The sequence below is a fragment of the Cannabis sativa genome, chromosome 4, assembly GCF_029168945.1.
Source record: "Cannabis sativa cultivar Pink pepper isolate KNU-18-1 chromosome 4, ASM2916894v1, whole genome shotgun sequence".
NCBI classification, from domain to species: Eukaryota; Viridiplantae; Streptophyta; class Magnoliopsida; order Rosales; family Cannabaceae; genus Cannabis; species Cannabis sativa.
In genome coordinates this window covers 81,892,485-81,916,096 of record NC_083604.1, presented here as the reverse complement: position 1 = coordinate 81,916,096, position 23,612 = coordinate 81,892,485, and the positions used below count along the sequence as shown (strand labels likewise).

General features: G+C 31.7%; 4 protein-coding genes across 6 annotated transcripts; 2 read left to right on the top strand and 2 right to left on the bottom strand.

The window, feature by feature from the left end:
• Positions 1-621: 621 nt before the first annotated feature.
• LOC115712892 (H/ACA ribonucleoprotein complex subunit 3-like protein) lies at positions 622-2,229 on the bottom strand. 2 transcript variants are annotated; one of them, XM_030641309.2, is made up of 4 exons: positions 2,146-2,229; positions 1,782-1,860; positions 1,232-1,274; positions 622-911 (listed from the first exon to the last, which is right to left on the bottom strand). In XM_030641309.2, exons 2-4 carry the CDS (start codon positions 1,833-1,835, stop codon positions 814-816), a joined length of 195 nt encoding a protein of 64 aa, XP_030497169.1. In that variant the 5' UTR covers positions 1,836-1,860; positions 2,146-2,229; the 3' UTR covers positions 622-813. The 2 variants fall into 2 exon arrangements, with proteins under 2 accessions (XP_030497169.1, XP_060970722.1); XM_061114739.1 differs by having other exon boundaries at positions 1,782-1,859; positions 2,143-2,206.
• A 1,113-nt stretch (positions 2,230-3,342) lies between these two features.
• Positions 3,343-6,712, top strand: LOC115712884 (uncharacterized protein At1g03900). The gene is made up of 3 exons (XM_030641299.2): positions 3,343-4,108; positions 5,286-5,576; positions 6,437-6,712. The coding sequence occupies exons 1-3, from the start codon at positions 3,614-3,616 to the stop codon at positions 6,503-6,505; spliced, it is 855 nt and encodes a 284-aa protein (XP_030497159.1). The 5' UTR covers positions 3,343-3,613; the 3' UTR covers positions 6,506-6,712.
• Positions 6,713-7,277: 565 nt separating this feature from the next.
• On the bottom strand, positions 7,278-12,854 carry LOC115712866 (protein CHROMATIN REMODELING 8). Of its 2 annotated transcripts, none has more exons than XM_030641270.2 (8): positions 12,671-12,854; positions 12,292-12,450; positions 11,177-11,725; positions 10,652-11,057; positions 9,702-10,578; positions 8,970-9,579; positions 8,412-8,879; positions 7,278-8,314 (listed from the first exon to the last, which is right to left on the bottom strand). In XM_030641270.2, exons 2-8 carry the CDS (start codon positions 12,379-12,381, stop codon positions 7,673-7,675), a joined length of 3,642 nt encoding a protein of 1,213 aa, XP_030497130.2. In that variant the 5' UTR covers positions 12,382-12,450; positions 12,671-12,854; the 3' UTR covers positions 7,278-7,672. The 2 variants fall into 2 exon arrangements, with proteins under 2 accessions (XP_030497130.2, XP_030497131.2); XM_030641271.2 differs by having other exon boundaries at positions 9,702-10,569; positions 12,671-12,840.
• Positions 12,855-15,466: 2,612 nt separating this feature from the next.
• On the top strand, positions 15,467-19,980 carry LOC115712885 (ABC transporter I family member 19). The gene is made up of 6 exons (XM_030641300.2): positions 15,467-15,712; positions 15,805-15,965; positions 17,797-17,848; positions 18,033-18,169; positions 19,233-19,319; positions 19,549-19,980. The coding sequence occupies exons 1-6, from the start codon at positions 15,565-15,567 to the stop codon at positions 19,804-19,806; spliced, it is 843 nt and encodes a 280-aa protein (XP_030497160.1). The 5' UTR covers positions 15,467-15,564; the 3' UTR covers positions 19,807-19,980.
• The last annotated feature ends 3,632 nt before the right edge of the window (positions 19,981-23,612 follow it).

The following is a 23,612-nucleotide window of genomic DNA, read 5'->3' as shown; positions in this document are numbered from 1 at the left end:
AGAATTTTAATTTTTCTACTTCATGCATCTAAAACTAAATTACACTCTTCTAATAAGTTATTAAACAACAATGAGAAACTAAAAGCCAATTTCAATTCATGAAGGTAAGTAGCAATTGGAAAAAAGATTTCCAAGTTGGGAGATATCCGAGTCTAAATGTGAAAATTATGTGTCTTGACACAAAAAAAAAAAAGTGGACATACTTTTGTGGTAAGACTGATAAATGATTTAAATGTTGTAATAGTTAATGCTTTTACCAATTTTTTTACATCGTGCATTAGAACACAATTATAAAATTAGAACCAAATGTAACTTAACTCAATTTTTGAACCAAATGAAACACAAAAATTTACACCACCTATTGATGACTTAACAAAAATAATACTCGAACTTGAGCCTAACTCATAACTTATACTAATTTTACTCATTGATTTTAGGGTATTTTTTTTTAATGCTCTTTACTTTAAAATGGTTGCCAATATTATTGATAATTAATCAGTCAAATTTTTCAGATAAATGGTTAAATGCCAATTCTCTTAATTTTTAAGAATTATCAAATACTTTCAACTAATGTAAATAAATAAACCTTACTTTCTCTATGTTTGATTGTAGCAGAAGACATTATAAACAACTTGATAATTATATTTCATGGCTGGTTTTTTCTAGTGAGTCTCAACCATTCTCAAAACAAGACATTAAGTAGTCTCCATGAAAAATAGGTAGTACAAAATGAAACTAAGAAAGATCAAAACTAAGACACTAATACTTTAACAGGATCAGATTACATCATTTTATACCAAAGGGCATTTCATTTCAATATTTCTGAGGGGCTTGTTGGGTTGGCAACAATCCGAACCGCTTCTTCAAAAGAAATCTCTGCCTTGAATGCTTGTCATCTGGTGAAAACCGAGCTGTAAAGGAAAACGAAAAGAAAACAGAATCAATAAAGACATGAACCGAAAACAATTGTGTTCAGCATTAAATAAAAAGGGCTTTTGAAATAATGTGCTCAATGTTCTAAGGTTGAAGTTGACTAAACTCAGTTAGAAGTACTTTAGAAATGTCATCCGTGATCGAGTAAATAGCTCTACGAACGAATAGAATCAATTTTCAACCAACAAAATGAAATTTCAAGACATTACAGCAGAAAAACCAACTAATTTGTAAAAATCATTATAGAAACAAGATGTCGATCTCACTATATACTAAAATCAAGTTTTGGAAATTTTACCAGGATGAGCAGACTGAGTAGCCAACCCAAGAGGTGATTCTTTCTGCAAGCAAAAGAGAAGTTTATAATGATCAATATCAAGTAGTTTAAAGGGACTTAAATCTTAAAAACAATTCAATGAAAAACTGAAGACACATTTCACTGATATCAAATCAAATCAACTTAAACACTAACCAAAAAGATTTTCACTAGAACTGAAGCAAGGTTTTCCAATTTCATTGCTTCAATTCATATATAAATTGAGATAAAGTGTGTTATTAGAAACAAAACTTCCAAATTGACCAGAAATTTCATTATCAGATTAAAGGAACTAAAATCTTGAAAACAATCCAATATTGATTGACTATGAAAAATTGAGGATAAATTTGCACTAACATCTAATCATATCAACTTAAACACTAACCAAAAAGATTTTCACTAGAAATGAAGCAAGGTTTCCCAATTTCATTGCATCAATTCAGATACAAATTGAGATAACGTGTGTCATTGTAAACAAAACTTCAAAATTAGTATCCAAATAAAAATTGATAAGAAGCATGAGAATCTTTACCTTTGTAGTATAGACTTTATCACCATTCTCGTTTATGTAAAACTGAAGATACATTTTCAATGATTGTAGGGAAAAAAACCTGTTATAATAAGAAAAACATAAATATAATCCCATCAATAAATCATAATATTCATAATAAAAGGAAAAAACACTTCATCTTTTCCAGTTCTATAACTAATACAAACAAAACCCAAAAAACCCTTTTCCCTAATCAAACCTACAGAAACTTGAAGAACAGAACACAAAGCTTTAAACCCTAAACCCTAAATCCGCAATACACATAATCAAACCTTCAGAAACTTGAAGAGCAAAATCCTAATCGTAAAACCCTAAACCCATAAGAAAAACGACATCAAAATCTAACCTTTTGGCTTCTTGAGAGAGTGAACGGCGAGAACTGAGGAAGAGAATGAATTTGCTGTTAATAGGGTTTAAGGTTTTGGTTGTTATATGAGGCAACTTGTTTGGGCCTAAAGAGGCCCTTTATTGGGCTTTTTCTGAAGCCCAAAGAAGATACTACAAAATATGAAAAATTACATCCATGTCACTTTGTTTTTTTGCCATTTAATTCTTTTTTGGAAATTTCAATTTGCTAATACTTTTAGGGATTTTATTATTAAAATTTTCTAATACATATGGCTCTTAGATTTTAATTTTAATGTATAATTAGAATATTAGGCATAATTTTGTATAAAAAGAATATTAGGCATAATTTTGTATAATTAACTTTAAAATACCATAACTTGTATAATTTTCTCAAACCTTTAATTTTTAAAAATCAATAATATGGTAAAGCCATATGTTTATACATTATTTTTCAGAAAAAACCACATTTTTAAAAAATTCTCATAAAATAGAAAAATCAAGGTAAAATAGTTGAATTTTAATTTTTGTCAATACACAATTCATTCTCATTTCCATTCCAAAAATAAATTAACATCATAACATAATTTTTATTAGGATAAGTCGAGGAATACCTTTTTTTTTTGGCATTCATTAATAAAAAATACCCTCACATTATATTTTATTAAAAAGTACCTACTATAGTCTATTGTGAGTGAGTTGTTTATTATACTCTCATTCTCTATTTAAGTCTAGTAAGTAATTTATATTAATTTAGTGATTATAATAAGGATATTATCTATAAAAGTGAGTATATTTTAAAGAATATAGAAATAAAGATAAAAATTAAATCAAATAGATATATTATGTAATTGAGAAAATTACACTCTATACCCTTTTTATATTGTCCTCTTTTATTTTTACCTTCTTTTTTAAAATATATCATTTTTACCTCTTTTTTTAAACATTGTACCAATTTTGCCCCTGTCACTTCAAGATACTCTCCATGTGATTCTCTTATGTAAGGGTATTTTGGGTACAATACATATAAAAAGAGGTATGTTTCAAATAAATATAAAATTAGAGGTAAATTTGATTAATTGATGAATAAAAGAGGCATTTTTCAACTTACCCCTGTAATTTCCATGTAAGAATTCGTTTGGGCCTCACAAGACCCACATATTGGGCTTTTACCCTATTAATTCCAAAGCCCAAAAAAACCAGTAGTACAAAATAGAGATAAAAGAAAAGGACAAGGGTAAAATAGTAAAATTGAAGACAATCCAGTTGACCTTTCTTTGAGGCTTAGGCAAGGCTTGGAACCCACGTCTCTGCAACGCCCCAACTCCATTGATGCCCTCATTCCACCTTACTTCATTCCATCCCATTATCACAAAAACTCTCACCACTCTTCAAATTCACCCCAAATCCAACTTAAATTTCTAATCTTTTTTCTGAAATTTTGAAAAAAAAAATTGGGTATCGAAACGATGTCGTTCGACGATGAAGACGAGTCGTTTGAGCACACTCTTCTGGTAGTTCGCGAGGTGGCCGTATACAAAATCCCTCCCCGGAGTACCTCCGGTGGGTACAAGTGCGGCGAGTGGCTTCAGTCTGACAAGATCTGGACGGGTCGACTCCGAGTTGTATCGTGTAAGGATCGATGTGAGATCCGACTCGAGGATCCGAACTCGGGTGAGTTGTTCGCTGCTTGTTTTGTAAACCCTGGTCAGCGTGAGACCTCAGTTGAAACCGTGCTCGATTCGTCGAGATATTTTGTTCTTAAGATCGAAGATGGTAATGGAAAACACGCTTTTATTGGGTTGGGATTTTCTGAGCGAAACGAAGCTTTTGATTTCAATGTGGCTTTGTCTGATCATGAGAAGTATGTGAAGAGAGAACACGAGAAGGAATCTACCGTTGATGGTGAGATTAGCGATGATGCTCATATTGATATTCATCCTGCTGTTAATCATAGATTGAAGGTAATAATAAAAATTGAATTTTTATTCTTTTTTTGAAATTATAAGCTTAGATTTGAACTTGGAACTATCTGCATTGGGATATTTGCCAAATTAAGAACATGAAAATGATAAATTAACTACATTGAATTTATTATTGTATGTAAATTTATGGTTGCAAGATTAGGAGAATGTGTAAGTATGAACTAATTTAGACTGTGTAACTGCGAATGACTCGTTAAATTAGTTTGTTTAGTGGTATATGATAGTAGTTCTAGAGCTAATTCGTGTAACAAATTCCGACTTTTGGAAAGGATGCATTTATAAGATAAAAAGACGATTCGGGATTCGGGCTCTGCCTCTTGCTCTGATGGTTCATGATATGATTGAAAGTAAAAAGAAATATGATTTTTATAATATTTTTGAAATCATTAGCAGAGATTCGAGTTCAGAACCATCTACATTGCTGTTAATTGTATTTGGAGTGTTTTTGAAATATAACAAAAATTACATTGAATTTATACTTTGTGGATTATGGTTTTGCAGTGTGAATTTAGGATAGCAGAACTAGCTTAGGTCTTTTTACGGTTGCAGAGTGTAATTTTATGTTGTTCTTACTACCAATCGAGGTTATTTTACTAGTAAAATTTTCATAGTAGTTATTTTTGCTGAACACTTTTGTGATCTTGAATTTCAAATTTTGGTTTGTTGGGGGAATTTAGGAAGGTGATACTAACTTACACTGCGGAATCATTAATTGATTATATTTAATGGGATTATTTTACAAATTTTATGCTTTCATGTTGTTAGTTTGGCAAATTTCTTTATTATGGTAGTTTCTTTTTCTACTTTCGTGTTAAGAATTTTCATTTTTCTTAATGATTGACAACATGAAAAAACCAAAAGGTCGGTATAATAGAAAGACTGTTAACGCTTCACTATGCCTTTGTCTTATATTCCAAATTTATCAACTGTTGATAGAATTGACACAGATTTATCAACAGTTTTGGTGTGTATCTCAATCTTTAATTGCTACTTTTCAATGTTAATCAGATTTATTTTGCATTTGGAGCCAACTTTTTTATGGATTATTATATGGTCTTTTTTGAATTGCCATGGACTTTTTAATGATTTTTATGATATTCCGAAACACTCTATTGTGATCTTGAATTTCAAAAATTGTTTTATTGGGGTGATATAGGAAGGTGAAACTATAAGGATAAATGTGAAGCCTAAACCGACGAGTGGAACTGGGATGCTATCAGCAGCTGGACTTGCGGGTCCAGGAAAGCCGAAAGCAGTAGTTGGCCTTGCACCGCCGCCGGGGACTGGGAAAATCAGGTCTCCGTTGCCACCTCCTCCTAATGATCCCGTTGTGGCTCGATTGGCTTCCCCTGGTACTGCTAGTGCTGCTCAAGGTCTTGGTTTTAAGGCTACTAAGGAAAACACCAGGAGGGATAGTGATTCTTTATCAGATCTTTCTCCACTTGAGGTATGATTCTTACTATTTTTCTTTTGCTATCAATACAAATGCAAATGCTGTAGATAGATAGTAGAACTAGTTATACCCAATTGGTGTTTATGAATAGAATTGTGCACATTCTTGCTTTTTCAATGGCGAAAGGGTTGGTTTTGGTGCTGCTGTAATATTTTGTTGTGTATAAGCCAATGAGTTGATGAAATATTGTTAAATTATGGATACAAATGCAAATGCTGTGTGGACTGTAGAATTAGTCAATGGCAAAAGGGTTGGTTTTTGTGGTAATGTAATATTTCGTTGTGTATATTGGTATTGTTTAATGTGGGCTCTAGCTTTGATTTTTGATACATTTACTGCTAGAGATTGTGTTGATGGGATTTTCACTTAGTTCAGATTGCATTGATTTTAGTATTACTATAATTGTGGCTTGTATTGGAAAATGTTGTGTTTTGTTCTATTAGTTTAGTTTTAGAAGAACTTTCCTGCAAAGGAAAATATAGTACGATTTCTTATTGGAACATGATGTGTTTTCGATTGAAGTTCTCTTACTCAAATTGAACTAAATCTTTATATCCCTTTTTTCTCGAACCGCAATCTCTGATTTTACGATTTGACACAATGATGAGTTCCGAAAGGTGCTCAAGTAGTTTATGATGAATGTGTTCATCTTTGATAAGTTATTACTGTGATTTCTTTCTTCTTCAAAGAAGTATCTTCTAATTCACTCAATAAAGAAGGTTTTTGTTTCCTTAATTGGGACTTATAACAAGAATTGATTTCTATCATAATCAAGTGGTTGGAAGAATTCATCCATTTTCAATCTGAGAGCTTTCTTAACCAATCATTCTCTTAACATGATCTCATTTTTGCAGAGGAATCTTCCTTCCGCTACAAGCTCGGGATCAGCGAAGACCACCGCAGCTGGATGGGCAGCTTTCTGATTATGGAAGCAATTTGTTCATTGTGGTTGAGTTTATTCATGTCTGATGTTTTTTTTTTATTATTATTATTATTAATTTTTCCCCTCTTTTTTTCCTTAAAAAAGAAAGAAAAGATATATGAGAAAAGTGAGAAAGCGCCAAGAACTGATTACTTCTTATCTGGAAAATAATTTGTTTTCTGCAATATATATGCTTCTTTTATTCTAACATCTTCTATCTTTTTAAGCTTTATGTTATGTCTCATTCTTCTTATTTTTCTTAATTTCACACCTTAAAGAAATTGAAACTTTAGGAAACTTTGGGACCAAATTGTTACTTGAAACAGTATAAAGACTAATTAGTAAATTGTTAGTATTATTATTAATGAAATGAATGAGAATTAGGAGTTATACACTTCAAAAAAAGAAAATGGATTGGAAGTTTTTTATTTTAATTAAAAGTGCTATTATTATTTATTATTTTATTAAATTAATTTATGTTTGATAAATTTAAAATGTAAAATTTCATTAAAATAATTAAATACTAACTAAAGTAGAAAGCATAATTAGAATAATAATAATCAAAATGACTTATTTTAGCTAAAAAAAATACGAAAATGCTTTTAGAGGTTAGCACTGATTCGATATTAGAGTTTGACACTAACTCGAAAAGTGTTTACATTCATAATTTCTTACATGAAAGTGGTATAGTAGTGTATAGTGTAATAATATAAGTATGTAATACCATTTGACAAATGAATAATATCAAAGGTGTTATTTTATTAGAGTTTGGAAACATTACAATACTTCACAAATTCAGTAATTTGGGCCAATAAGCCCTTTTTAACAACACAGCAACGTATCTTAATAGTATCAAATACGACAAGTTTATGCTTTAAACGACATCTACAAAGTCTACAACTATATGTTTCACTTCAAATTCTCTCAGTTTCTAAAACCAATAGGGTCTAAAATTTTCTATACAAGACGGTTTTTCGATATTAAGAGTTGAAATACATAGAAAAATCTGTACAATAGAAAGACAATTGTTTAACTTGGCTCTGTTAATTTAAACAAGATGTGCTAGAAAGCACCAAAAATGAAGAACAATCATATTCTTACTACTCTGTCTCCTAAGACTAATAAGATCCTAGGAAGAAACAAAATTGAGTAACAAGGATCAAATGATTTAGTGTTGATAATCTGGCTTTAGAATCCAAACCGAACCGTTTGATGTTTTCTCGAGATTAGCTATTTCCTTCAAAAGATTTTTAAACAAGGGAAGATCCTCAGATGGTATTCTGTCCCGGAAATGCTGCACTATGCTGCCCGAATCTGTACTTCCACCTTTTTGCGTTATGAAAGTACAGATTTGACGAATTAGTACTTCGGGTTGAACTCTAGACAAGTTTTTAGTTGATCTCGAGGTTCCAACATTTCCTCTGTTAACATTAGAAGCAGTGGACAACTGTTGCTCGATTCCAGCACCAGCGGCACTAGCTTGGTTTCCTCGAATTCTTGCTAGTAATTCGGCTGAAGATAATGCCTTTCCACCAGATGCACCAGCAGAAATTCCATTAGCTGATGGTTTGGAGCTACTAATCAGCTTGGAATTCACAGTTGAGCCAAATTTATTCCGAGCTGATGAGGGTGCACCAGCAGTTCCTGATTTCCCAGTCCATGTTGGGACCGAGATGTTTTCACGGCTTCTAAGCATTCTTGATTGGCGCAATGCTTCAGCAGCTCTTTGAGCAACTCGAGAAGCTTCCTCCTCTAACCTCATCTTTTCTACATCATGGGCGTTCATAATCGCATCATGGTTCACTGCACTCTGTAAGAGAAAACAAAAGATGGTAAGGGGAATGGAGCTTTGAAAATGAAACAACGAACGTCGTGATCAGATTGATGAAAACAGCATAAATTCTTACGTGTATCCCATGGGCGAAAAGAGACTTTAAAATGTTTGCTTCTTCATCCTTTTCTTCACCTTCTTCATCACCATCACTAAGATCAGCTTTTTCTTTCCCTTTTTTCCCTTTAGGTGAAGCTTCTATGTTGTTTCCTTGATCGGCTAAAGCCTCATCGAATTTGACAGATTTCTGCTTATCCTGTTCATCTTTACTTGAGCCAACAACATTAACATCCTCAGCTAATTGGCCAAATATATTAGAAGTCTCAGTAGTCCCAGACTGTCCATCATCATTTAAGGTGAACAGATCCTTCATATCTCGAGCTTTGAAGAACCGTTTCTGTTGTGGGTTTTTCAATATTTTATTGGTAAGAAAATGTTTGTAAATTTGTCGATGATATACCTTCTCCTCGATAGTTCCACGGGTGATGAGTCTATATATAGTTACATCTCGCTTCTGACCAATACGCCAAGCCCGTTCTCTTGCCTGTTCACAGTTAAACAAGTTGTAAATTGGTATGCTCTAGCAGGTTTTATGTATCTACAAAGAAAGAAAGAATCGAGTCAAGCACAATACCTGCATGTCGGTAGAAGGGTTCCAATCAGGATCGAAAATGATAACCCTATTTGCACCAGTCAGATTCGTTCCCAACCCACCAACCTTCGTGGTTAGGATGAAAATAAACAAATCATCTGAGTTGTTAAAATCATCTATCAAGGCCATTCTCTGTTTTACAGGAGTAAGTCCATCCATTCTCCGGTATTGATAACTATTAGAAATCAAAAAGTTTTCAAGTATGTCCAGCATTTGTTGAGTCTGGGTGAAAAGAAGAACACGGTGACCTTGCTCTTTCCAAACTTTGAGCACTTGGCCAACTACTTTCATTTTTCCACTTCGTTCTGGATTTCCATAATCTGGATTCCGGCAGGAATGTTCCCGCTCAAGCAGATCAGGGTGGTTGCAAATCTTGCGCATCACGTCAATTCCAGAAAGAGAGTTTCTGTTCCCATCAAATATTTGTTCCACCTCAGAGCTAGCAAGAAATGCTCTGTAAACAGATCGCTGCTCGGTAGTAAGACTGCAAAAGAGGACATGTTCGGTCTTCTTAGGAAGATGGGCATTCACATCTGCCTTCATGCGCCGAAGGAGATAAGGCATGATTAAATCTCGCAGAACCACAGCACACCTGTACCACAAGTTTTCAAGTTTCAACTCAAGATTTATAGTTCACAACCACAGCACACTGAAAAACCCCATAAATAGATATCTGTAACTATCCGTAGTTTCAGAGATATTGCAATGTGTTACCTGTATGCTGTGGATACTTGAAGTGGTGAAGCATTTGCATAACCTCCCACAGATATAGGGACAGCAAACTCAGCTTCAAACACAGGCAAGACACCCAACTTTCCCGGGAAAACAAAATCAAACAAAGACCACAACTCAGCCAGTTTGTTCTGAATTGGTGCACCAGTCATTATTACACGGTGAACTGTCTGGAGCTGTTTGCAAGCCAGAGTAACTTCTGCGTTTGGATTCCGAATACGGTGGCCTTCATCTAAAACTGCATATCCCCACTCTATGTCAAGTAATTTCTCCCCTAGTATACGGAGTTGCTCGTAAGTGGTAATAAGCAATCCAGATTCTGACCTCAAAACACTATTAATCAATGAATCCCATTTCTTAGTGGTTTTGGAAGATAATTTTACCTCATAATCACTGTCCAATGAACCTTCACTATCATAATCACTTTCATAAGAGTCAGATCGTTTTTTTCTATTATTTAGATCCTGAGCAGAATCATGAAGTATTTCCACCTTAAATTTTGGATACCATTTGCAAGCCTCTCTTTTCCACTGTCGCAAAAGTGTGACCGGGCAGACAATTATGCTCGGTTTATACATGCCACTGAAATGCAAAGCACCAAGAAATGACAAGACCTGGATGGTCTTTCCAAGGCCCATCTCGTCTCCAATAATTCCTCCTGCTCTTTGGCAATGCAATTCCCATAGCCATTGCACCCCCACTCGCTGATAGTCAAAGAGTTGGTCAAAAATTTTCTCTGGTATCTTCAGCCCGCCTTCAAGGACTACACATGGAGTTCCATCATCGTCTTCACTTTCGGTATCCTCTTCCTCCTGTTCTTCTTCACCATCTGAATGAGACAACTTTTCTTCTACATCTTCTGCAAAATAAATAAACTTGCCTCACACAATGATAAATAGTTCAATCACATAGGCATATCACAACTGACATACCACTTTCCTCCAAGTTTCGATCCTCATTAGATATGCGCTTCTGCCATTTTTTGTCAGGTAGAGGACGTTTACTTTTCCTTTTGTGATTCTTCTTTCTATCTGGCTCATTATCTAGAGATTGATGAATCTTTATAGGTTTTTTGAGCCTTTTAAACGGACGAGGGGGTGCTTCAAGCTTTGGTAGGGCATCTGGATCGAGTAACTTCGTTGTTGGGCGAGCTTGTGCAGCCTCAACCATCGATTGGGCAGCTTTTGCAATGCTAATTGAAGCAGAATCATCATTGTTGCCTTCTTCTGTGGATACATTATGCCTCTGAGATGGCCCAGGTTTTTGAAGACGACGTTCAAATCCCTTCAGCTTATGAAAAGGAGTTAAAATCCCTTTCCGAACTAATTCGTCCCTTTCCTAGCATATCAGGAGTATATAATGTTAGTGTAAAGTTGCAAACATGAAATGTCTGTTGTATCTTCTGAAAAAAGAAAAAAAGAAAAGACAATTTGCTAGTGTTGGATATATGAACTCACTGTTTCAACAAACCCAGTAGAAGCTGCATCCAAGACTGCATCAAAATCACCATCCTCATCAAAGGAGACAACTTTAAGCCGCTTCTTTGAAGTTTTGCTTGTTGTTGGAACTTCTTTCGACTTCCTTTTGTGTTTAAACTCTTCCTTGACAATATTCGATATTAACTTGTCATGAGCAATACCTTTGGAAGGTTTGTTCTTGTGCAAATCTGAAATCTCTTTCTTGATCTGAGCTTTTGTTTTCTCTAAACTTTTTAACCGATCAGTAGCTAAAGCACGATGAACATCTAAATCATTAGGTGATTCTTTAGGGCTCCCTGTATCCCCAAACGTCGAGCTTTCATGACCATCATAAGTATCATCTTCATTACCATGTCTTCCTTGTGTGACAGTAGAGGCAACAGCATCTATTTCAAATTCTACAGCTCTCAATTTACTTAAGAGTTTTGCCTGGTTTGAAGATGATGGATCTACATTTTCTGCACTCTCAAGACCATTCTTATCAGTGTCTTGTCCAATTTCACTACCGTTCCCTTCATTTTTTCTCGCCTGACAGTGAACACTCACTATTGTCAACCAAAAAAAATTTCAAAACAATTTTCCAATAACACATTAACCAACAACAACAACAACAATGTTCTTATTAATGCAAATATTTGCTCCAAATTCACTCATTACTTAATATCAACGAATTTCCTTAGCAGAATCATGTTGACACGCATTGTTTGAATCATCTCAGATATTGATTTTTTTTTTCTTATTCACCTACTCGAAAATGAGCATAAACAAGTGAATTCAGGATGATTAATAATGCAAATATTTGCTCTAAATTCACTCATTACTTAATATCACCAATTTCCCTTAGCAGAATTATGTTTAACACGCATTGTTTACATCATATCAAATATTGATTTTTTCTTAATCACCTACTCAAAAATGAGCAAAAACTAGTGAATTCAAGATGATTAAGAATCAGCATTCAATTCAACGTTCATTCAAGCAAACCAAGGATCACATTCCACTAATAAGTGACTACTAAGGAACTAAAGCAAACTTCTTTCCTTACAATGCAATAACTTTCATCAAAGTAAACAAAAACACGAACAGTATATTACCTCTGACAATATATTACGCTCAATATCTTCAGGATTCGCCGACGTTATACCCAAACTACTCAACAGAATCCTGTCTTCGTCTTCCTCCATAGTATATAAATCAATTTCTTGACTCAATTTTTTAAAATCATTTTACATTACTATACACGAAATCAGCACCTGAAATTGTACAAATTTTCAAAGCATTCAACTATTCATACCTAAAACACGTAAAGGTTCCATCTTTTACACAAATATTGAAGAAACACGACATTGATCAAATAAATATACATATACATATATATATATATATATATTACCCCCAAACAGGTATTATATAGTATACATACATGAATATAACAATAAAAAAAAATTGAAAACAACGAATTTCAAAAGTTACCGAAACTAGAAACTTGAATCAGCTAGGATAGAAATTCATCCACGTCTCCATTGTTAGGTCAAAATTTAAACTCAATTCGATCAATTTGAAGAATCGAGCTTATCGAAGGCGAGGGCTTTGGTTTGGGTCCCTCGCTTTCTTTGGCGGGTTTTAGTATTTAGACTAAGAAAAAGAGTTAATACTATTTTTCACCTCTTTTTTACAAAAAATTATTAATAGGATCTTTTATTTTATAAAATAATAAATTAGACTATTTATTTGTTAAAATGGTATAAAATATTTAAAACTTAATTTTTAATAATTTATTTTAATATAACTACTTGAATATAATTTTTAATATAAACAATTATAGAAAATGTACCTAAATTTATTATAATAATTCTAAATCGGATTATTATTAACTCTTATTTTAATAAAATGTACTATTTTAAAAAATACAAAATTTAATTTATCATTTAATAAAATAAAAAGTCTAATCAATAAATTTTAAAAAATATAAAGTTCAAAATAGTATTTACACAAACTTTTATTTCGTATTTATTATTGGCTAATTAGAATATTTGCCTCTTAAACTTTCATATCACATGTTTTAAATCGGGAAATTTGCGGTAAAAGTTCCCAAAAAGTTCAGTTTTATACAGATAAGTCCCCAACCTCCAAAAATAGCGGCAATAGTCCTCAAGGTCATGTTTTTTATTTGTCTGTTGGTCTCTAAATTAACAAATCCGTTAAACTCATTTCAAATGCCACGTGTCGAAATATTATTGGTGGGTGTTATTATTTTAATTTAGAAAAATAAAAATAAATAAATAAACAAATAAATAAATAATTTAAAAATAATTTCTTTTTTTCTTTTTCTTTTTCTTTTTTCTTTCTTTTCTTCTTCGTCTTCTTCGTTTTCTTCTTCTTCTCATGCCAGAAACCCAACCCACAACCCATTTCCAGAAAAACCCATCAGATTTTGACGAATTTAGATTTCAAATTGGTCTCAGCTAGATTTATTTTCTTGTACCTAATGATTAGACCGACTCTGCTGGTACAAGAACAATAGCATAATCAAAATAAAGAGAAACTTGTGTATAGATTGATAGATTTAAACAGAGAATTACAGAGTGATTAATCTGAAACCAAACTAATAATTACGAGACTAATCAACTCTTAAGTTCATAACTAAATTTGAATAAATCATCAAAGTAAAACACAGGCTAGAAATTTAAGAGACTAATCAATCAACTCGTTCATAGCTAATCATCAAACTAAAACAAATCATTACTCTAAAACCAAACTTAATAATTAAATTAAGAGACTAACCAAGTTCTTAAGCTCATAATTAAATTCAATTAAAACAGAGAGAGAGAGAGAGAGAGAGAGAGAGAGAGAGAGAGAGAGAGAGAGAGAGAGAGAGAGAGAGAGAGAGAGAGAGAGAGAGAGAGAGAGACCTGCAAGTAATATGCAAACAACCATCGATTCTTTCAACATAGAATTTACAACGAGGGCATCTCTTCCAATTCTTCTGATTCGCCATTTCTCTAACCATCAAATCTTCACTCCCTCTCTCATCTTCATTCAATCTCTGGTAATCTTCGCACCCAATCTTCGAATGCCAACCCACATTACACCGCGCACAGAACAATCGATGGCAAATCGGACACTCCGACTCCATTATCACCTCATCTTCCCCAATTTCCCTCACCAAAACCGCCGAACAATCATTAAACGGACAGTAAAACTTCTCACACTCCATTAACAGAGCTTCACACAGAGCCTCGTGGGTGTTATTATTTTTTAATTTTAGGTTTTCATTTTATTTTTAAAAAATTATTTTGGGTTGGCTTTTGGTGGCCGATTGACAACATTGGGGCTGGAGTGGGGTTAGGGCTGGCCGAAGTTAGCAGTCAGGATGTGGTTGTGGTTGGGGTCGTGGTGGTGCTCCGGTCACACTTTGTGGCTGGTTGGGGTTGGGTTTCTGGCATAAGAAGAAGAAGAAAACAAAGAAGACGAAGAAGAAAAGAAAGAAAAAGAAAAAAAAAGAAAAAGAAAAAAAGAAATTATTTTTAAATTATTTATTTATTTTTATTTTTTAAATTAAAATAATAACACCCAGCAATAATATTTCGACACGTGGCATTTGAAATGGGTTTAACAGACTTGTTAACTTGGAGACCAACGGACAAATAAAAAACATGACCTTGAGGATTATTGCCGCTATTTTTGGAGGTTGGGGACTTATCTGTATCAAACTGAACTTTTTGGGGACTTTTGCCGCAAATTTCCCTTTTAAATCATATCTCTAAATTTTTTTGGTCATTAAAAATTCTTTATGAACTATTAATATGGTTAGATTTATAAATTTTTGTCCTATTTAATTATTTTTGGTAATTTTTTATGTAGTGAATGATGCTCCCTACTTTAATATCTACTTAATGATATTTTTTGAACTTTAATATGTATTAAATGAAATTGTTTGAATTTTTATATATATTAGATTTTTTTTTACTAAAAAGTGATAAAAGTTCCTAAATTTAAATAATTTAAATAGTTAAAGAAAAAATTTTAACAACCTTAAAAGTTTGAGAGAGAATTTGGGACAATAATCTTAATAAGTAAAAATTATTTAAGAGAACGAAGGTGTACGATAACTAACCTACACCAACCTCCAATTTGACAGGGACGACGTGGCTTCTTGCCCAAGCAATCAATGTCTTCAGCTTACGTGGCTGGTTGAGAATCAACCACATGGACTCGTTCAACGCTCGAAGTTTAATAAAGCTACCAACTTTCCACGTGCTCGAATTTGATTGGCTGGGTGTTGGTTTAGGAAAAAGTACATAAAGTAGAGGAGAACGAAACGAAATGAAACACGAGAGAGCTTCTTCTTCGAACTATACTCAGCTATGGCGGATCAGAGTTCGAACGGTGGCGGTGGGATTGAGGTGTGTGGGTTGCAATTCAGCTACGATGGACAACCTCCGCTCTTCGTCAATTTCGATCTCGATATTAAGCCTGGATCTCGATGTTTATTGGTTGGCGCCAATGGATCTGGTAAGTGGTGGCAATCAAAATTACTTTCTTTTCTTTCGTGTTCTGTTTGTTTCCCGAGAAATTGAAAAGAAAAAGAAAAACTGTTGTGGCAGGGAAAACAACGTTTTTGAAGATTTTGGGTGGTAAGCATATGGTTGGAGGGAAAGATGTTGTGCAGGTTTTGAATCGTTCGGCTTTTCACGATACCAATTTGGTTTGTAGCGGTGATTTGGCTTATTTGGGTGGATCTTGGAGTAAAACCGTTGGCTCTGCTGTGAGTTTTTTTAAATTTCTATATGAAATTTGCTTTTTGTTTTTCAATTTCATCATAATTGCTTTGAGCATTGCTATGAGCGAGGTGAGAGTCTCACATTATTTGCTATTAGTGGTTTTTAGTGATTTTTTTTTTGTCTCACATTGTTAATAAGTGAAAATATAATACTATATATATAAAATTTATGGCTATTCCTCTATTACAAATTAATTTTGTCATGCATGTTATCGTATACTCACTCACATTTATCCAAATTTTGACATTTTGTAATAGTTATTAAGTTATAATTATGTTAAATGGATACTATTGGAGAACATTATCCCATGTGGATTAAATGTAAAAGTATTGAGTCATATATAAGAACATGAACTACTCCACTCATCACCAATTAATTTTATCAATTGGTTTTGAGATGAAATCCCATGATTCTCATCGGATACTTAATTACATTACACTAACAGAATTTCTCGTGATGTTGTAATGAGTAATGTTATGTATATCTCTTTGAGAGTAAGCAGTCACACGAGAGTCGAGAGCAATGCTATTAGCACCACTAGTGTCGAGATATAATAGTTATTAGACTCATACTTAGTTACATCAATTGAATTTCTTATAGTAGTGCTAGAAATCAATAGTTACTTTTAGCATTTTTCTTAATGTTATGACTATGAGCAATGCTATACATCCATGAGAGTAAGCAACCTCCTGACGACTCTATCCTATCGATAAATTCCGTATTGCCACGTGACTCAGGAGGATGTTTTCATCAGGGATGCATGCAGAGCATTTTCGCATTGTTTTTCTAATTCTTTTCTTTCAATTCTTTGTGTTAAGTTTTGGAACAATTATACTAGCAATGAAAAAAAAGGACATTTATGCTTGTTGTAGAATGTGTGCAAGTTACTTTTTAATGTGTAAATTTCATGCTCTGTTTTGATAAACATAGTTCCCCATTGAGGCAGTGTAATATGCCAAACTAACATTAACAACATGATTATGTGAAATTTGCAGTTGTTTTAGGGTCGGTTTGTATGATTTTAGGTCTGTTTTAGAGTCGTTTATTGTAAATTTAGAAAAGTTGGTTTGCTAATAATGTGCTTTTGAAAGGTGACATTTGATGTAGCTAAGTATTGTTGCGAACTGTTTTCTATCTTTTTTTGGGGAAATATTTTGTGTTTTATCAACAAATTTGATCAATATGATTAAATTATTAAGTATAAAATATGAATTTAAAACTTACATGACTAAAGTCTTTTTAATCAATATTGATCAAATGTGAGTATAAATTACTAAATATGTACAAATTAAAGTTAATATGTATTATTGAAAACATAAAGTATTAAATTTGAATTTCGATAAATCAAAGTACCAAATAATTACCTTCTTTCTTTTCTCTTTAAGATATAATAGTTTACTGTTTAAATCACTTAGGTAGTGTTTGGTTGGAAGTAATGAAATAGATTAGAAAGGAAACAATTTTTATTTTAATCCTTTGTTTGGTTGCGTTTTGAAGTATTAGAATATCATTCCAATAGAATAATTTTTCTATCATTTTAGTGGATTGACTATTCCATTTTGAGATCGAAAGAATGACCACTCTAATGCAAGATGAGAAAAATTATAATAATTTTTTCATCAATTTTTTTTATGTGTTTTAAATTTGATTCCATTCAATTCCTATTCTTATTTTCATTCCCATTTCTATTCTTATATTTTCATTCATCCCAATCAAACAAACGTCACTTTAATTACATAGGTTTATTCTTTAAAATGATTTAGTCTTAAAACACATACGTTCATTATAGTTAAAGTTGTTTCTTTACTCTTTCAGGGAGAAATTCCACTCCAAGGAGACTTCTCTGCTGAGCATATGATATTTGGAGGTAAGTTAATTTGTTGCTTTCTATAATTAATTTCTCTCTTTTCTGAATTTGATGCTAAACCCTTTTCAAAAAATTGAGATTATGAATGAATAAATAAGACAACCCTTTGTGATTAGCCAGATTTTCTAAAATAACCCATTTAATGATTTAACTCTGTTCCTTTTTAATCTAAATAAATTGGCAGTTGAAGGGAGTGATCCTGTTAGAAGAGACAAATTGATTGAGCTACTTGATATTGACCTGAAATGGAAAATGCATAAAGTATCAGATGGGCAGAGGCGTAGAGTCCAAATCTGCATGGGACTTCTTCACCCATTTAAGGTAGTAATAATAATAATAATGATAATTAAAGATGAATATAAGTTTAATCATTACAATATAAAAATGGTTGTGTGCTCTCATTTTCAAGGATTCTCTAAAATATCCCACTCAGAGTACATTGTCTTGTGTCTGTTTTTGGTACTTTTATTTTTTGGCTGAAATACCTCAAGAAGCATTTAATAGAAAAGATAATTTTGGTGATCACATGGCCTTGATATTAGTCTCTCAAATATAATTGATTTGGATTATAGAGGCTGAGTTGTCAAATTTTTAGTTGTTAAGTGAGCTGTCCTAATAGCTAGCTTAAAACAGTAGGGATGAATAAGTATAGATAGAGGGACTGATTAATCCTAAAGGATTAGGAATTGATTTGTACTGGTATGACTAAAATTTACTCAGGGAGATATCAGTGTCTCGAATAGCTAGGAAATTTTGTAATTCTTTTGTGATATTAATGAACAGCTAAACTTTAATTCTTTCAAAAACTGAATTGGTACTAGTGTGTATGAATCCACCTCCCAAGAACCGAGTAAACCGTTTCTTTTTTCTTTTTTTTTTTAAAAAAAAAGAAAGTAACGTGTTACTATTAATTAAAATTAGACCTCATGATCGTTACAAAAAATATTTTTCGGTATAATAGATACAAGAGCAAGACCATAGGCCGGGACTCATTCCGAGGTCTAGTAAAAGTCTAAACAAATTTAATGGTAGAGTCCAAGGCCTTGGCAGTCTAGTCATACATATTATGCATTAGATTGGATTTTCTGGTTGTTGAAATAGATTGTATATTTGTTGTATCTGTTATGTTATCCACCAGATTTTCAGGGTGTTTCTAATCAATGTCAGTTTTTCGGTTCTGTGTATGCTCTTAGAATAAATAAACAACTTATAATTTGGTTACAATAAATCTCTCAATTTCTTAAAAATATTTAGATTTTCTAAATTGTACTGAATTATATTATTTTCAATAAAGTTATCATTGCTATAAAAAAAATCAAAAACAGAATACCAACATTGTTTACTTCTAACTATAATCTATAAAACATTTTCAATGACTTAACAGGTTCTGTTGCTTGATGAGGTAACAGTCGACTTAGACGTTGTTGCTAGACTAGACTTACTCGATTTCTTCAAAGAAGAATGTGAACAGGTAATTTGACTACTTATTTCTATTTATTTATAACATCCAAACACATGCATACAAACATATATTTATATATATATAAAGGGGAGACAGTACATGTGCTATTGGATCTGAAAAACTTAATTTGGTGATTCTTCTGCATTGAATTATTTCCAGACAAAGTAAACTTAGTATAATGTGATTGTTTAGTTGTCTGGTCTGGCAATGTATAACAATGTTTGTTCATTAATTATAGAGAGGAGCAACTATAGTATATGCAACCCATATCTTTGATGGGTTGGAGACATGGGCAACTCATCTGGCTTATATTCAAGATGGTAAGCTTAAGAGATCTGAGAAGTTAACCGAGATAGCCGAGTTAAATAACTCGGCTAATCTCCTTTCTGTTGTCGAGTCTTGGCTTCGTTCTGAAGTCAAGCTCGATAAAAAAAAACCTCAAATCCAAAAGACCTCTCCTTTTTTTTCATCAAGACACATGGCTTATTACCGTTGATTTTTAATTGTAATATTTCGTTTACAGTTCTCTAATTTAAGAGAGAAAAAAGCTTTTGTTATTTATAGTTTTGAATTGTGAGTAAATTAAAGCAGTAATTTTCAATTACACAATCTGTTGTTTTTATTGTAATAATGTTGATTTAATTGATAATAAAGTCTCAGTATTATATTATCTTCTCTTTTGGAGTTTAGTTTTAGTTTTTTAATGATTAAATTTAGATTATTAAAATTAAGGAAAGGTACAAGAACTCTTTATGATTGTACAACATACCAATTGAGGCATTTATATGATTTAATTAATCTCTTATTAATTGCCATAATCTATCAGTTAAAAAATAAAAACTACTTTTGCTATGTTTTTATATGTTGACTTTGAGAGGTGTGACTTACCAAATTATGCACTTCACTACCTACAAATACCAAATATTAATATAAATTGTAACTAAACTAGTACTAGAATATATAAACAAACTAAGCTAAATTATTATTTTTTTTGAAGAAATTAATAACTTTATTAATTGCAATCACTCGAGATTACATGAAGCAATTCAGTAGAAACATCATTGCTTGTAAGAGTACTATCAACAACAAAATAGAATGTCCTCGCAAAGGAGTGAGCAACACTATTAGCAGACCGTCTAATGAAATTAACAGAAACATCACCAATTTGTTTTAAAAATAATTTGCAATCAGAAATAACACTTCCAAAATAGGATAACAAAGGAAGATTACTACGAATTGCTTGAATTACGGAGAGACAATCGGATTCCACCACTACACCATGCCACGCCTTTTTCTTCACCCAACTTAAAGCCTCCCGAACCCCCATGGCTTCGGCCAAAGCCGGTTGAACTGTACCTGCCCGACAGCATGTTAGAGCCTCCATCAAACACCTATTTTCATCTCTTGCTACACATACAAAAGAATAAGTTCCATAGCTGTCAAAAATTATTAAGTGTAACTAAACTAATATTTAGATATAAATAAACATGGTGATCGTAACCATAACCGTTGCGAGCAACAAAAATTTATAGACCGCGTAATCGATACTAACGAGTAAAATCTCCTAGTGCTTTGAAATTTTCAAGTATCAATAAAAAGTGTGTTAAATTATTAGCAGGATTAAAGACGACAACACTTAAGAAATTGCATTCTGCTAAATAGGAACTTGTTAAACAAACCTATAATATCAAATAATTATCAAATAATTTATAACGAGTCATCTATAATATCAAATAATTATTTTAATTTTTGATAAATTTATCAAAAGTTATAATCATAGTGATCCTCTTATTTAATTACTTTAACCATTTTAGTTTGAACACTCGAATTCATTTTCAAAGTGATTGAAGGTACCAGAATTATCATCAGATAAATGCTAAAAAGCACTCACATAACATCCTAGATGAATATTAGTGTAAATAAATACCATATTTCATATATTTAAATTTTAACTAATTTTAAATTAAGATATATGAAACTACTATGGAATTATATTAATATCACTAAAGCAATAATCGTATACTCAAAATATACCAATTTATTTAACTAATCAATGTTATTATAGACGAAACTCACTATTAAAAATTAGAAACAACATTACATTACTAAATATTATATTTTTATACATACTTTAAGTGCAAATATCATTACTCATATCGAATTGAGTACTCTATACAAACACAACACAAGAAGAAATAAAAAGATGTTAGGAATAAGGGATAAGAAAAAGAAGCATAATAAACCAATCAAGCAAAGTTGTTTCTACTCAACCACTTCTTGTTTTTGCACAAGTCACATTATGATGGGAATTTTTCTCCAACCTTTTTTCTCCATAACCACTCATCATGTCATCTAAACCAAAACAAAAACCAAACACACTTTCAGTTAAAAACAAGTTTATAAAACTGTTCTATTCACTTTTCCTAATCTTGTGTTTTTCCCTATTAAATGGTACATGTGTGGACCCTAATTGATGTGTACTAATGTCATCTCATGATAATGATATACATATAATTTCATCTTCTAATTATCATAATAAATCCAAATAATATTCTTGCAAAAAAAAAAAAAAAAATAGAAAATACCCCTCTTTCCTAATATATTCATAAATATCTAAAAATAATAAAAAATATACGAATATATAATTTTTTCAGTAATTTTTTACACACTTAATTTAAACCTTTTTTTTTTTTGAAAAATACATATTATTATTTTTATTAGGCTATGTGAAATTATAATTAAAAATAATTCCTAAAAAGTAAAATATAGTTCGTAAAAATTATATATTTATTTTAATATTGTTATTAGACATCTTAAGGTGATCAGCACCATACTAAAGTGACAAATAATAAATAGTTAGTGATTTTTATATTATTTATTAAATTAAAATGTGTGAGATTTGATGGTGAATTACATTAAAATGTCCCTTACTATTTCTTGCTTTTTTTTAGGGTTTAAAAAAATTGTGGTGTTTATAATATTTGGATTATAAAAAATAAAAAATGGTCCACAATGTCCTTATTGCAAGAAACCTTTCAACACGGCAAAGACAATAAATATCACTTGTCTTTGGTGACTTTGTCTTTTATTTATTTTTTGCCTTAGAAAATAGTTCAACTTTGTTTCAAGTATATAAACATGATAACATGTAAAGAATAAATATATATATATATATCTTAATTATGTATTATTATGTGTAATAGTGATTAACTAACCCACTTACTCCAAATATTTTATGTGTATAAACAATTAAACAATTATATTTTGTCATGTTTTCAACTATTTTTTTATTATTTTTTTTTTTAAAAAAAAACTTCCTAAAGTGACGCCTTAATCTTAGTGATACAAGATTACAAGTAATAATATATATAAAACACAACTTCACTTAAACCATTACTGAGAGTATTAATATTAATTAGTATGTATAAATTGTTAAAAAATGTTATTTTTATGTTAGTGCTTTAGTAGTGGTGACATTTTATGTTTTGGCCACTTTAAACGAAAAAAGAATTTAAAACACATGATGTAGTGATTTTTAATACGATTCTTTAAATATTTTAAAGTTTTTCTATTTTTGAAAAATTGTTGTGAATGCTCTAATAAAATAATAAAAATATTAAATTAAAAATATAAAATAAATACAATAAAAATAAGAGAAGGGATGGAAGGATATTAGAAATTAGAAAGTGGTATAAATATTAAATAGAGAAATATTAATATGGTGCCTAGTACCATGTGAGGTGTAATATCGTTATTGGTGCAACTTAATATCGTGTCCCACTTATTTTACGATACTTCATCATGGTGCCTAGTCTCATAGCAATGCTTATATAAATATGGAGGGAGCTCTTTCTCTCTCTTTTTTTTTTTTTTGAATGTAAATATTGCAATTTATTAATAAGATAAATTATCTATAACAATTTCTATCAATTCATGAGGGGAGTTGTAGTCATAAAAACACAAATTGATGAAAAATAAGAACACCTCGTTAAAAAATGCGTCGCCTTGTTAGTAGAACGCTGTACAAAATTAAAATTAAGACAATTCATATCAACCATCGAAAGCTGAAGGTAACTGGACTGAGCTCTTGATGGCTTGAACAGCTACCAAACAGTCAAATTCAAGGGAGACATCTTGCTAAACCTTTGCTCTAATCCAACTAAGTGCCTATTTGATACTAGTTACTTCAGCTACTTTAGGAGAACACGACCCACCTTGTCTATTGAGGCAACTGTCTCTCTCTCTTTGAAAAAATCATACAATTTTATTAATAACAATCAATTAAAAGAAAAATCTGCAATT

Excerpts from the sequence above, each read along its gene's own strand:
- LOC115712892 (XM_030641309.2), bottom strand. The coding sequence starts at position 1,835 with ATGTATCTTCAGTTTTACATAAACGAGAATGGTGATAAAGTCTATACT. Across the intron at positions 1,275-1,781 it reads ATAAAGTCTATACTACAAAG|AAAGAATCACCTCTTGGGTT; the intron begins GTAAAGATTCTC and ends TTTTGCTTGCAG. Across the intron at positions 912-1,231 it reads TACTCAGTCTGCTCATCCTG|CTCGGTTTTCACCAGATGAC; the intron begins GTAAAATTTCCA and ends TTTCCTTTACAG.
- LOC115712884 (XM_030641299.2), top strand. The coding sequence starts at position 3,614 with ATGTCGTTCGACGATGAAGACGAGTCGTTTGAGCACACTCTTCTGGTA. Across the intron at positions 4,109-5,285 it reads CTGTTAATCATAGATTGAAG|GAAGGTGAAACTATAAGGAT; the intron begins GTAATAATAAAA and ends GGGGTGATATAG. Across the intron at positions 5,577-6,436 it reads CAGATCTTTCTCCACTTGAG|AGGAATCTTCCTTCCGCTAC; the intron begins GTATGATTCTTA and ends TCATTTTTGCAG.
- LOC115712866 (XM_030641270.2), bottom strand. The coding sequence starts at position 12,381 with ATGGAGGAAGACGAAGACAGGATTCTGTTGAGTAGTTTGGGTATAACG. Across the intron at positions 11,726-12,291 it reads AGCGTAATATATTGTCAGAG|GCGAGAAAAAATGAAGGGAA; the intron begins GTAATATACTGT and ends GTTCACTGTCAG. Across the intron at positions 10,579-10,651 it reads TCGAAACTTGGAGGAAAGTG|AAGATGTAGAAGAAAAGTTG; the intron begins GTATGTCAGTTG and ends TTTATTTTGCAG.
- LOC115712885 (XM_030641300.2), top strand. The coding sequence starts at position 15,565 with ATGGCGGATCAGAGTTCGAACGGTGGCGGTGGGATTGAGGTGTGTGGG. Across the intron at positions 15,713-15,804 it reads GGTTGGCGCCAATGGATCTG|GGAAAACAACGTTTTTGAAG; the intron begins GTAAGTGGTGGC and ends CTGTTGTGGCAG. Across the intron at positions 19,320-19,548 it reads TCAAAGAAGAATGTGAACAG|AGAGGAGCAACTATAGTATA; the intron begins GTAATTTGACTA and ends CATTAATTATAG.